This window comes from Patagioenas fasciata, chromosome 12 (assembly GCF_037038585.1).
Source record: "Patagioenas fasciata isolate bPatFas1 chromosome 12, bPatFas1.hap1, whole genome shotgun sequence".
Lineage (NCBI taxonomy): Eukaryota > Metazoa > Chordata > Aves > Columbiformes > Columbidae > Patagioenas > Patagioenas fasciata.
Window position 1 is genome coordinate 13,077,089 of NC_092531.1, and position 12,601 is coordinate 13,089,689.

The window sequence follows — 12,601 nt, forward strand, 5'->3', positions numbered from 1 at the left end:
TGCTGCCTAGACAGAAACACATGAATCCTGCAGGAGACTCAGCTTGTGCATCCAGCCTCTTGTGACCCTGCGGCGGTGCTGGAGGTGGCAGGAGCCTCAGATCCCAGAGGGCACAGGCAGGATGGGGGATTGGGGACACAGGCAGGACAGGGGATCAGGGCTGTAGGCATTGCCCGAGGGGCAGGAGTGGGGCCTAGTGCTGCTCTGGCCGCTGTGTTCCCGCAGCCAGCTCTCAGGGCAGTGCAGGGGCACCAGCCGCGGTGCCTCATTGTCCAGGTCTCCAGGGCAGGGCCAGCCCCGCGCCAGAGCCCGGCACACAGCCATGGGGGCTGGCATAGCCACAGCACAGGGCCAAGCTCCCTCACATGGGGCCACGCTGGAGGCAGCTGTGCCACTGCCACATTCCCAGTGCGGGTGAACACAACCTTTCTCAAACACCCAAACTGGCAGCTGGGGATTACCAGGCACAAGGAAGAGGATGTGGCACCAGGAAGTTACAAGAAAGTGTGGAGTAAGTGAAAGGAGCCAAACATGCTACCCCAGTGTCTTCATTCTACCACAAACCACCCCAGGGCCTGGGAAACCAGGATGTCTTTCCCAGTATGACCAGCTCTTCTGTGGAAGAAAAAAGAAGCGTCTGACCTTGAGCAAAGCCCCAGCCTGTGCACTCGCTTCAGTCGGGAGTTCAGCCACAGCTCCTCTTCCAGGATGGCGAACAGGCAGGACCTGCTGTCCTGGGCACCTGCACGCTGCTGCACAAATCAGCATCAGACACAGAGACGCTGGACCCACAGCATAGATTTACTGTGAACACACATCATCACAATACAGTGCGGAGATCTTTGGGCACAGCTTCACAAAAACACAGATACTAGCTACGGACAAACACGCAGACTTGTCCCTAGGTACCGAGGTGCAGGAGGCAGAGCCCGGCCTGCATGCAGGATGCAGCACGGACACCCCTGCCAATCTTGCCCTCAGGCTTGTGCTCACAAGTCGTTTACATAAATATGTATTAAATACTTTTCCTTTTATATATAATAAAGATTTCTCCTTATTGGTTTCTAATAATCCTGATTTGATCAAATAGCTGTTTCTTTTAATTTCTGTCACCAAGATTTCAGAGCTGTACCCTCTCTGACCCTTGGGGACTAGAAAAAAAACCCGTGTGTGTCCTCCCTGCCCACCTCTCCCAGGCTGGGTCTCTGGGCCCCTGCCTGCCCCAGCCCAGCAGGAGAAGATTCAAATCCATGCCAAAGAGATGTTTCCTTGCAAGTAGCAGTCTCAGATCTGATCCCTTCATTACTTTCCTTCCCACACTCATTCAAATGCTTTCTGCTTCTCCTGGTCTTCCTGCCATGGACTCTCTGGACCTGCTTTTGGTGGCCAGTGGTGGGAATTGAGAGAGGAAGAAGGAAGGAGCAGAGAAGAGGTTGGTGGTTGTGGTGGATCTGATTACTTTGGGCCCAGAATGCCTTTCTCTGAAGACTATGGGCCAAAACATCTCAAGGGAGCATCTGTCTCCTTTGACTTACCCCCCAAAGCCCAGGTTGTACCTGTCCTCTCCCTCTGCTGTCCCAGCGAGCACACAGCCCTGGGGAGACCAGCATAGCCCCATGGCCCTGCCCCATGGAGCCGCCGTGCCAGTATCAGGACTGCAGGTGTTCTTCGTTTAACAAGGGAGATGGGGCACTGCCTCTTGCCGAACGGCAAAGAGCAGAGCAGACCCCGTCACGCCCCAGAGTCCTTTGGCCTTGGTCGTGGCTCGTGTGCGGACAGCCAGCTGCACGAGGTGTGTGCGGGGAGCCGGCTGCCACCGGGCCAGAAGTGCTCGCAGCACGCTGTAGTGAGCTGCTAGTTCTGCTGATCCTCCCCACACAGCTGCTGCTGCTCCACGCATTCCTCCGGAGGCAGTGGCTGCCCCTGGCCTGGGTGAGCAGACAGAAGCAGGCCTGACGCGGCACTGTCCCCCAGCAGCTCCCTGCCCATGTGCTCTGCGTCCAACTCCTCTTCCAGCAGCTCCTCTCCACAGGGCGCCAAGATCTCCTCGGGCAGCCCTGACAGATCCAGGCCAGTTACTCCCTCTCTGTGCCCCTCACCTGGCTTCACTCTCTCCCCAGCCAGCCCTGGATCAGACCCTGCACCACACTTTGGGTTCCTGGTGTCACTTGGCTCTAGCATTTCCCCATCTGATTCTTCTTCATCCGGCTCCAACACACTCTTCTCCAGGTTGGAGTCCTGCTTCGCCAGCTCCTTCTCACATAGCTCCAGGACGCTGCCTGGCTCCGGGTCGCTGCTCCAGGCCAGGGTGTCGGGGGCACTCGGCTCTGCCACCAACAACCCTGACAGTTGCAGCTCCACATCGAGCCCTCTGCCTGCAGGCTGCCGGTCCCCGTGCTCGGGGCACTGGCTGCTCAGCTGCTCCTCACTTTTGGGGGGACTGATGGAAAGTTTCTCAGCAAAGCTGAACCGAGAACAGTTGTCCACAGAGGTTGGGGAGGATGGCCCTGCACTGGAGACGGTGCTGGAGGGTCCACTGCTGTCTGCAAAGAGGAAGAAAAGTCTTAAACGCTTAGCTGGTGTTATCCCAGCCCAAAGCCTGGGCAGATTCAAGCTGTCTCAGTCTCACAGTTCTACAGCCACCAGGTGAAGGTCATCTACAAGCCATGCAACCTGGCAGGGGCTTGAAGCTGCCCTTGGTTTTGTTTCTGCAGCTCAGCTGATGAACACCCGAGACAAACACCACGCTTATATCTTCTCATACAGTCCTAAGCCGTCACTGTCATTGTAGAGCAAATTGTAAAATGTGATGTTGCACTTTGAGCTGAAAAGCAGCTTCTTTCATTCCTTCATTGTTATGGAATGTTCTCAGCTTCAACTTAGCTCTTTGTGAATCCCTGAATGCTGAGCCAGAGTCACCACTGCAAGAAGAAATATTGCATCTCCGCTAATGCTTATTCTTGTCCTGTATCGTACAATGAAAAAAACTAGAGAACAGATCTAGATTACATCTAATCCAATAAAGGGGGAAGACGAAACAGTGGTTGTCGGTCAGTCCAGCTCCCTGACCACACTGCCTGCACTGACACACGCCGCTCCTGGCACGGGGTGCGCAGCCAGAACAGCAGCGCTGCTCTTTCCACAGCACCTTGGCTGGCGTTAAGGCACGCGTTGTGCAATTCTTTGGTAATCCTCTCCCCTTTGGGCGCGAGGCAGCTCTGCAAAGGGGACTCACAGTCACCAGCTCTGCAATGACTGGGACAAGTGAGGCCCAGGAGCTGCACAGAAGTATGTAAGCGAAGAACTAAATCATCATCTGTCCTGTGTGGAGTGCTGGGTGAGGCATGTGCATGGCTGCTTAGGAAACGAAGGCATTTTCACATGCCAGCACTGAGCTGGCCATGTGCCATGGAGAATCACTAAACCTGAGATGAAAACAGTGCACTCAGGCCTTTTGTGTCCTCATGCACAATGCAGAGGATGTCTGGAGAAACAGGGTCCACTCAACAGTGTATGTCCCCAGAATATACAGTACTTCAGAGACCCATTTTGCATCTTTCTTTGGAAGCTTTTTCACAGGGCATATGGCTACTTTCCCTTTTACCTATTTCCTCTTTCTGTTTCTGTTCCCTCATGGGCAGAGCATAGAAACCCTGAGCACCAAAACTTGGCTTCCATCATTTGGTACCATTCCCTCCCTCACCATCACATCCACCCCATCAAGAAGGGAGCACACTCACACCAAGGGGGCTTATCCGAACGCTGGCGCAAAGGCAAAGAGGATGATGATAGGATTCGCTGGGACATAAAGGGGTCTCCTGGTATCTGGCTGCCAATCATTGAATCAAACAAAGCTTCAAGAAAAATAAAAAACAAGCACAGATCAGTAATGTTCAGACAGACACAAAGGAATTGCTCATAACCCAGCAGCTGCGAGCAGGCGCTCCAGGAAGAGTGCAAGAACAGTGCAAATTCAGAGCCAGGCCTGTCCCTCGGCGCCTGGGAATCTGAGGCTACAACTTCCCAGGCTGGAGTTTGTATCCACATCACTGAACGCATCAGCTACAGGCAGATCTGACCGATTACTTGTCTCTCAAGTAAGTGACCTAGAATGGCTCTGAGCTGGATCCCACAGATCATTCCTGGGCTAGAACACCCTGGAACAGGTTTCAGAGACTGCACCTACTGCCAGTCCTGCCAGGCTGATCTATCCCCCCATCCCAAAAGGTCTCCCGGCCTCCCTGCTGCCCTGGCTGACCAGGGACGAGCCCACCTCACCAGTACCTGTGGTGGACTGGACATGCGACTCACTGCAGCTCCTGCACACAGCTGTCAGGAACTCGTTGACCTGGCGCAAAGAGAGGGAGTTGTGCAGAGTCTCCAGGGGATAGATGGTAGGAACCATGGAACACCCTTCAAAACCTGGAAAGAAACCCATCAGAAAATGAATAGAGCAAACAGCAGCCTAAATCCACGCAAGACCACTCATGGCTGAAGGAGCTGGGCAGTCTGGGAATCAAACGACAGGCACACTCAGGCCTAAGGTCACCTCTTCTAGGCCAAGAAAATTACCGCTAGGCAACCACATGCAATAACAGACCTGAAAGCAAGCACCCAGGCACACGCAGAGGAGGGGAGGAGGAGGAAACGTACCGAGCAGCAGCCAAGTTTGCTGCAAAGCCTGGGACCGTTTGCTAAAATATACGGTTATGATGGAGACCTCAGCACAGTGCCCCACACTTCACAGAAGCGAAACAGAATTTGAATGAAGTCAACAGAATTTCCACGCAAGAACAGCCCCAGGAGCGCCAGCCCAGCCTGGACACAGCCCACGCCGCCCCTCAGCCTGATGGGCTGGGGAATATTCTGAATTATTTGTCCTCTTAACAAGACTTCACTGTCAGCAAACCCAGAATTAGTAGAAATAGGTATCTCAACATTTAGCAGACACTTGCTCAGAGCCAAGCTGCATCACAACCATTCACAATAAATTCTTTGCTACTCAAGCCAGCAGAATATTATGGCAAAGTATCTTCCTCTTCATCCAAGCTTGGCAACACTTCATGGCACCAAGCCAGCCTGAAACTGTCAGAGGAGCAAGGAAGAAACAAGTGAGTCTCTGGGCACATGGGAATGAGGCCTCCTGCTCTGCACCTCTTGAGTTCAAAGGCCTCTCAACCGCTTAAGCTCAGGCTTCCCATTCTGTGACTCCCTAGCTCCCTCCAAGGGGCTTAGAAAGACTCTGGGAAGGAACTGGTGCCTGACAGCACCTGGATTAGCTGCTAAGCATAGTCATGGTTCCAGTCACCTCCAGGACTGTCTCTGCTTTGACCCGCTCACCTAATGCAGCTCTGCAAGGAGCATGAACCAGCAGAGGGTATTTGGAGTGAACATGCAGTATGAGGAGGCTGCAGACCAGAACACCACCAGTGCACAGTGCTGCAGAGACACGCTGCCAGAACAGCTACTGACAGAAAAACCTCTGGAGAGGTTACCTGTGCCACAAGCAGCCTACAGACACGGATTCAGGACGTGAAGGATAACAAATCCTAGGCTAGGACAAAGGAATGTAAGGCACTGCAACAATACTCTGCTGTCCCTTGCTGAGAAGTCCTCAGACTGGAAGTGCTGAATAAGGAAAAGTATCTGTTCATTACTTTCTCATAGGCATTCTGGGACTCAGAGCTAAAGGAAAAGGGTGAGGGCAAGACTTAATGAACAGTCACATGGAGATGGCTGTGAAGCAGCACAGTGTGAGGCTCATGTAATTTCATAACAGAATCTGGTTTAAAGAGTGGCCAAGGTTGGCTCAGCTATTGGGGTCTCCAAAGAAAAAGGGAAGAAGTTTGAATGTAACACAGGCAAAGCAACGCAGTTACAAGATGCCCTGGAGGCATTGATGGGGATCTGAGGACTTGGGCACTCCTCTAATAAAAAGAAGAAATGAAAGGCCCAGCATTAAAGGAAACACAGAACACTGACAATGCTACTGACGTGAAATGACACCCCTATATCCCCACGTGTCAAAAGCCTGCCTGCACAGCTCTGCCCAGAACTGTGTCACTTAACTGGTCTCAAGCAAGTAGAGAAAAAAGCAAAAGTTTCCCTTCTCAAGGTGAAGCACAACTGTTTCCAGTGAATCCCTCTCCCCTGTGCACGGCAGCCCACTGCCCTGCACAGCCTCCTGACTGGCGTGGCTGCTGCGGGGAGGCCAACGCCGGCAGCTTCGCGCCCACACTGGCTGTGCCAGCACGGCAGAGCCAAAGCAGAAGCTGCTGCCACAGCCTGTCATCCCCAAGTGTATGGCAGCAGCTGCTTCCGTACCACTGCTGCACCACACGCACTGAGCAGAGACCTGACATCTTAGGGAAAGGGCCACAAAAATCAAGCATGAGTGCAAACCACAGGAATGTTTCCAGCCTGACAGGCACCCAGTGTCGACCGCTCAGCTACTGATTCTTCCCCAAGCTCCTCCTGGGGCTGCAGTGCAGGAGTCTGTGATGTGGACAATGGCACAAGAAATTAGACAGAATTCCATTAATTTTTGTATCAAAGTCAAACAGCAGCCGATGGAGAAACAAGTTTCATTTGTCGTTCCATTCAGGTTTGACGACAATGGCTGCACCAAGGGTGCAGAGGACAACCTGCCTCCTCTGCACGGACAGGCACATGGCGGGGGCTGCAGGGCACAGGAGCTAAAAATGAACCCCAGTGTCAACTGCCATCTCCTCCAGGCAAGGAGTACAGTGTAGTTATGTCTCCAAAACTTTTGTTCAGTAAAATAGGAAGAAACCATCTGTTAGAATAAAGAAAACAAGATTTGGTTGTGGGAAAAAAACTTAAGATAAACAAGGCAGAGGAATGTGCTGAACGTGCCTTATTTTGGATGGGCAAGGAGACTGCAGTGATGTGAGGGAGCAGCTACGGGGGCATCTCCACTCTAAATCAATAATGCAGCAGCACCCTGGCATGGAGCAGAGAGAACGGAGCTGCCTGAAGAGCTGTTCTGCAGGGGACGGCACCGGCGGTACCGCCCGGCTGAGGATTTAAGTCCTGTCTGAGCCGGGCGGGCGCGCTGGTGCCAAAGCTGAAGGGCCACCTGTACACTGGAGTTAATTACAACCCAGTCTGAGCTCTTCTCCCCGAGCTCCATGTTCCTGGCAGGTGCACACTTTGCTGAACAGTCTGCTTGGTGGAACCACAGCTTATGAAGAAGACTTCCAGACATTCACGGAGGGAGTGACTCCACCATTGGAGCAAGACTGTTTAAGAACACTTCATGAGAGCACTGAGAAGGTGGTTTCGGTATAAGCACTTTTTTGCAGAGATCATCTGGCACAGTATACCACATAAAGCAACGCAGACCTGCACCTGTCTCACACCTTCATCTGAACCAGAGAATCCCAGGCTGCTGGGAGGAGGAGCACACAGACACAGCTCTTGGGAACAGCTGCCTCTCAGCAGATGACCTCAAAGAAAGACTGAAGTGCCACCTTCTACCCAGACTACACAATGATGAATTCTGAAACAGCCAACACTCACTTTATGATTACGTGACTTGAATGCCAAGCAAATACATGACATATCTGAGTGAGCCCTGCACACAGTGCTACCCCAGCACTCCACTGCAGATGTAACGGGTACCTGCATACTTTTAGCTATTTCTTCTTCAGTTACTCTGAGGTCTGAAAGAAAGTTCAGCCAAAGGTGTTAGCAATAGAACTAAAATGAGCAGAGTTTTCTACTGGGAAAAGGGAAGAACAAGGGAGAAAACAAGACCCTGAATTCATCTACATCTTCTTGATTACTGCAGGAGACGTCCCAGTCTAAACCCTCAAGAGACAATCAATATAATTTCATTAAGAGGAAACATCTAATTTGCATCAAGGTAACACAAAGTTTCCTAAACTCTATGTATGTCCCAGAGAGACAAGAAAGCTGACTGCGCAATCCTAGTTGGGAAAAGTGAGTTTATACAGGACGCATACAGCCCCTGGAATGACATAGGTGCTGGTGTGATTATCGCTCAGAGCTGGTCAGTCAGACATGCCGGGAGCCAGCAGAGCTCCTGGCTGGTGGCATGACAAGGAGTAGCCTTCAAGTGGTCCAAATGGCACGTTCCTCAGCTTTACTGAGACTGAGCTGAGGCCCCAACTACAGCAAGTGTCTCTATTAGCAGCGCTGGCTCATTAAAAGAGAGAACGGCAAGTAGAAAGCAGCCAAGCTGCTGCCAGCCAAAGACAGAGGCCAAGAAGATTCAGGTGAGAAGTCTCTCTGGCCCAAAGCAAGCCTTTTTGTGTATTATATTTTTGCTTGAGTGTTCTAAACGTGACTTCACACAATTTAATGAGCAGAAGTTGCAGAGCTACAACTCAGCTCTCTAGCTGTGACCTCTACATTTGGATGTGTTTACATATGCACACAACACATATGCGAACCCGGATTGTTGCTCACCACCCTTTTCAAGTTTAAGCCCATGCCGTGAGCCCGCAGGTCTGTCCCCTCAGCCCCCCCACTCGTGGATGAAGGGACACGAGACAGCGCGTGGTGACTCCCCAACCCATGACCTGCGGCTCAGAACTGCCCCGAGCCTGACGGGTCCCCCCATATTCCACAGTCTCCTCTTGAGCTCAGCTGAGCTCCTGACAGCCCCATGTACCGTGGTGAGGAGTTTCATTCTGCACAGAACAACGACGTCTTGTTTGAAGCTGCCTGTGCTCAAACCTCCCGGTTCCTGTGCTGGAACAGACACAGAACTGCAGGTCCCCACTACCCCTCTCCCACAAACGTCCTCCCAGACTGCATATTTCTACCTTTCCTCATTATCCCAAGTGGTGAGGGTCACATCGGAGTCCCCCGTTTTATGAACATGGGGCTGTTTCCCCTTGTCATTTAAATTTATTTACACTGAGTATCACCTGCTGTTTTACTGCCCACTCATCATCATCAGGTCATTTGCTGTTTCTTCACAGCTTCAGCACCACTGCAATTTGTTTACCCACAAGAACTTCACATTCTCCTTTCTCGCAGGTATGAACACACAGATAAATGCAGGTTCCCAGACAGATCGCTTCGGGGCTCCACCACTGATCTTTCCAAATACAGATGCTTACTTTTAACTCCCTGATTCTATCTTTTAATTTGTGTTCTATGTGGATGGAAGTGCGGGTGAAAGCCAAGAAGGAGAGGGTAGGGGTATGTAGTTTTCACAAGGGGGGAAGCAGGGCTGTCAGCTACAGAGACTGCAGAAACATCTGCTACAAGAAGAAACCCAGCAGGAATTCCAAACATGCTAATTAATTGTGGGCTTGACGATAGGCTGAGAAAACAGCAAGAAAGAACTCACTGCTTGCAGAGATCAGATTTCCAGCCAGAAAGGCTGTGGTGCTGAGGTACGTAACCTGAACGCCCAGCTGCATCAGGGCAGGCTGCACAGCCCAGCACCACGCTGCAATATTTGGCGTATCACTGCCCAAAGCACCAAAGTTCATCTCCTCTCCCTACCAGAGCTCATGGGAGGTGTGAGATCTGCAGCAGGGGAAGCTCAGCCTTGGCTCTGGGGCAGTCTGCTGCATTCCAGCACCTCTTCCCTCCAAGCAATTTTGCTCTGCTTTCGTATTTGTTGCTAGGAGACCAAAGATTGTCCTAATTATATATGAGAAGTAACTGCCACCTCCAAATTGCCTACTTGACAGAAAGGGCCATATCAAGAAAAAACAGACTGTATAAGAAAAATTCTCTTTTCTGGGCTCTGAAAATGCTTGATCCTGTTGCTTCACTACATGAAAAGCTAAACTGTCTCTGCCCCTTCCAGCCATGGGTCTGGATGAGAAAGGAGGTCCATGCATCACAGCACACAGCTCAGCAAGCCGCATGCACCGAGCAGGTCCTGTGGTGCCAGGTACCCATGAACAGCCAGCCACGCTAGCGGCCCCCTCACAGAGCAATACTGACTTATTTTAGAAGCACCAAGACCTCAGTGCATCAGATCATCTGTGCCAGAGGCTGACAAGTACCAGAGAAACTGTAGCAAGCTTTGACTGATTACATCTAGATTCAATGCTGAAATCACCTACCCCTCCCCAGCAGACAGGACACGCTGCGGAGGTGCCGGAGGCAGAACAGACGCCATGCAATGCAGCCACACAGCAGCTCGGCTCTGCCCTGTCCTACCCACTCTCTCTAGAAACGACACAGTCCCACAAGCACCCACTTCCCCAAAATTTCTACAGCATGTTCACCCTGCGTGTGACCAGTTGTGGCACCTCCTGAATTTCCTTCCTTCCCACACTCTCACTGTTCACTTTGGTTCTCTGTTGATAAGGAGACACCTTGCAGCACCCACTGAGACATCTGCAGGGGTGTCATTCAGCAGGGCATCGCAGCAGGAGCTTGGCATCCACCCTGAGGGAAGCTCAAGAGCTCGCCCTGGCTAGAGGAAGGAGGCAACAAAAAACTGCCCAAGATGGAAGAGCGCGGTTACAGCCACACGGAGAGCATCAGCTCCACGTGGAAAGGCACTGCCTGAGGCTGCAAAACTGCCAGATGCAACAGCCCACACAGCTTGCTGCAGCAGCCCACAGATTCAAGGGATGCGGTGAGGGAAACGCTTTCCTTTCTAGAAGCAAAGCATACTTTGCATTCTCAAGCAGACAGTGGCCCCTGCTCAGCTACAGGAGCAGGGGACCGAGGCAGCTGCAGCGTGCAGTACCGTAAAGACACTCCAAGTCATCCTGCCCTGAGATCAGCCAGCTCCTGAAGAGACGCAGGTGGTAGGAGCACTGCTGGAGGTGATGGGCTAGAGCAGCATCCAGGGCGATGTTCCGGCTGGTGGCACAGTCAGAGGAAAAGCGCCGCAGCAACTGGGCAACGTGGTGGTGCTCAAACGCATCTGGAGAAAAGGGGCCATAGAGAGTGAGAGGGGCGGATGCAGCTGGGGAGAGAAACGGAGGAGATGTGGGGATGGAGCTGCCAGTACCAGGGCCACGAGGCGGGGAAGACCCGACCACAGTGGGAAGCCCAATTGCTCCCGCAGCGAGGTCAGGAATTCCCCTGCTCTGCAGAGCCCAGCACAGCTGAGCAGCTGCCCAGGCGCAGCCTCCGAAACGCAGCTGGGCACAGGGGCAGCCCCGAGCTTTCACCTGGGTGAAACTCTGACAAGAGAAGACATTTTAGGCTGTGTTCCAAGTCCAATACAGTTCAGATTTGCCTAGATAAGAAGGTCAGGCCCACACACACCCTCCCCCAGACGAGACAAGAAATCCAGACTGCAAGCAGCGCTCAAGTCCTGCATCCCAGCGCGGCCAGCACCTCGGCACACGGAAGAGAGAAATGAGCCAGCATCAAGTGACCGGAGGCTGTGAAAGGGACACTGGGACATTGGGGCTTGCCTGAGAGCATGGCAGAGCAGAGGGGCACGGAGGTGCACACCTCCCCATTCTGTGCAATCTTCTGCGATATCCTTGCATGGCAGACAAGACACGAGCATGCAGCCACATCTTCTCCACGTACACAGCCTCTGGACTCACACCAGGCTCCCCACACTCACGAGACCAGAGCATAAAGTGTCTGGTCTGATGCTGTGGTTGGACACTGCTCTGGTTCACCCATCCCATTTCACCACAGAGGCAGCTCTTCAGGAACAAAATCCAGATTCAGAGCTCTGAATAGCGTTTGCATCCTCAGATGAGCGGTCCATGTGGCTAAACATCCTTCCTGCTAAAACCAGTGCCAAGCCTAGACCAAATATGTCTGACTTCAAGCTCACACCTACTGGACCTCTGTCTTTGTTTTCTTGATTAAGGAGCGCTTTGCCATTATAAATATTCATTGGGTTCTTGGGGAAAACCCAATGCCCAGTTTCACTTCATTATATTTGAGGTGGGGGCAGCTGCTTTACAGTGTGGTTTAGGAAAGACTGGTGCTTGGTACAAGTTTTGCTGGCAAGATAGAAGGACACATCCTGCTGACATACACCACGTGAGTTCAGATGGTATCCAGACACACAAACAAATCAAGCAGTTGGCCACTCTGGGAAAAACGAAACTGAGCAAACACAGGAAATAAGTTCCCTTCAGATATCTGAAACAGTAAAGCCACATTTAGCTGTCCTTTCCCCGTTCATCTTTCACAAAATTTTAGTCTTCATAACAGTCTTCTGAACTTCTCTCATCTTCCAGATCATGCAGAGCAGAATTTCTTCATATTTACTAAGCAACAAGAGTGCAGAAGCAGCCTTGATCACATAAGACAGAAATACTTAACCTGATTTTTTTTCAGTGATCTGCTTTGGTTCTAACCTGTCTCAACATCAGGAGCCATGAGGTAGGAGTGGTACTGGAACACAAACCTTTTCAAAAGTTTCTGTGCAAGACTTGGATAATAACACTAGTTCAAGGCATCTGCTACCACAGAGAAAACGCTCTTTAAGCTCAGAAGACTCACAGTTTGGGTGTTAGGTTAGCAGCAACATGAAGCAGAGACAGCAAGTCAACAGAAGCACTGTCAGATGCCCTTCCTCACCAAGCCTCTTCACAGCTGTGCCACAAGAGGAGTGAAGCAGGTGATATTGCCCTGGGTGGCGTGGTGCCTGTCCCCTCCT

The 12,601-nt window shown here is 51.8% G+C and overlaps 1 protein-coding gene across 11 annotated transcripts in view; it reads right to left on the bottom strand.

Annotated features, from left to right (window-relative positions):
* Nucleotides 1-785: 785 nt before the first annotated feature.
* The window catches only part of PPIP5K1 (diphosphoinositol pentakisphosphate kinase 1), a 44,780-nt gene continuing 32,964 nt past the window's right edge, over nucleotides 786-12,601 (bottom strand). For 10 of the 11 annotated variants that reach the window (XM_065847136.2, XM_065847135.2, XM_065847134.2 and 7 more), the window contains 3 exons: nucleotides 4,285-4,422; nucleotides 3,741-3,854; nucleotides 786-2,543 (listed from right to left, as the gene is read on the bottom strand). In XM_065847136.2, coding sequence (XP_065703208.1) covers nucleotides 1,855-2,543; nucleotides 3,741-3,854; nucleotides 4,285-4,422 — 941 coding nt within the window. In that variant the 3' untranslated portion in view covers nucleotides 786-1,854. Of the gene's footprint in view, nucleotides 2,544-3,740; nucleotides 3,855-4,284; nucleotides 4,423-10,711; nucleotides 10,892-12,601 lie in introns of all 11 variants that reach the window. The other variant, XM_071813891.1, reaches the window with a different exon arrangement.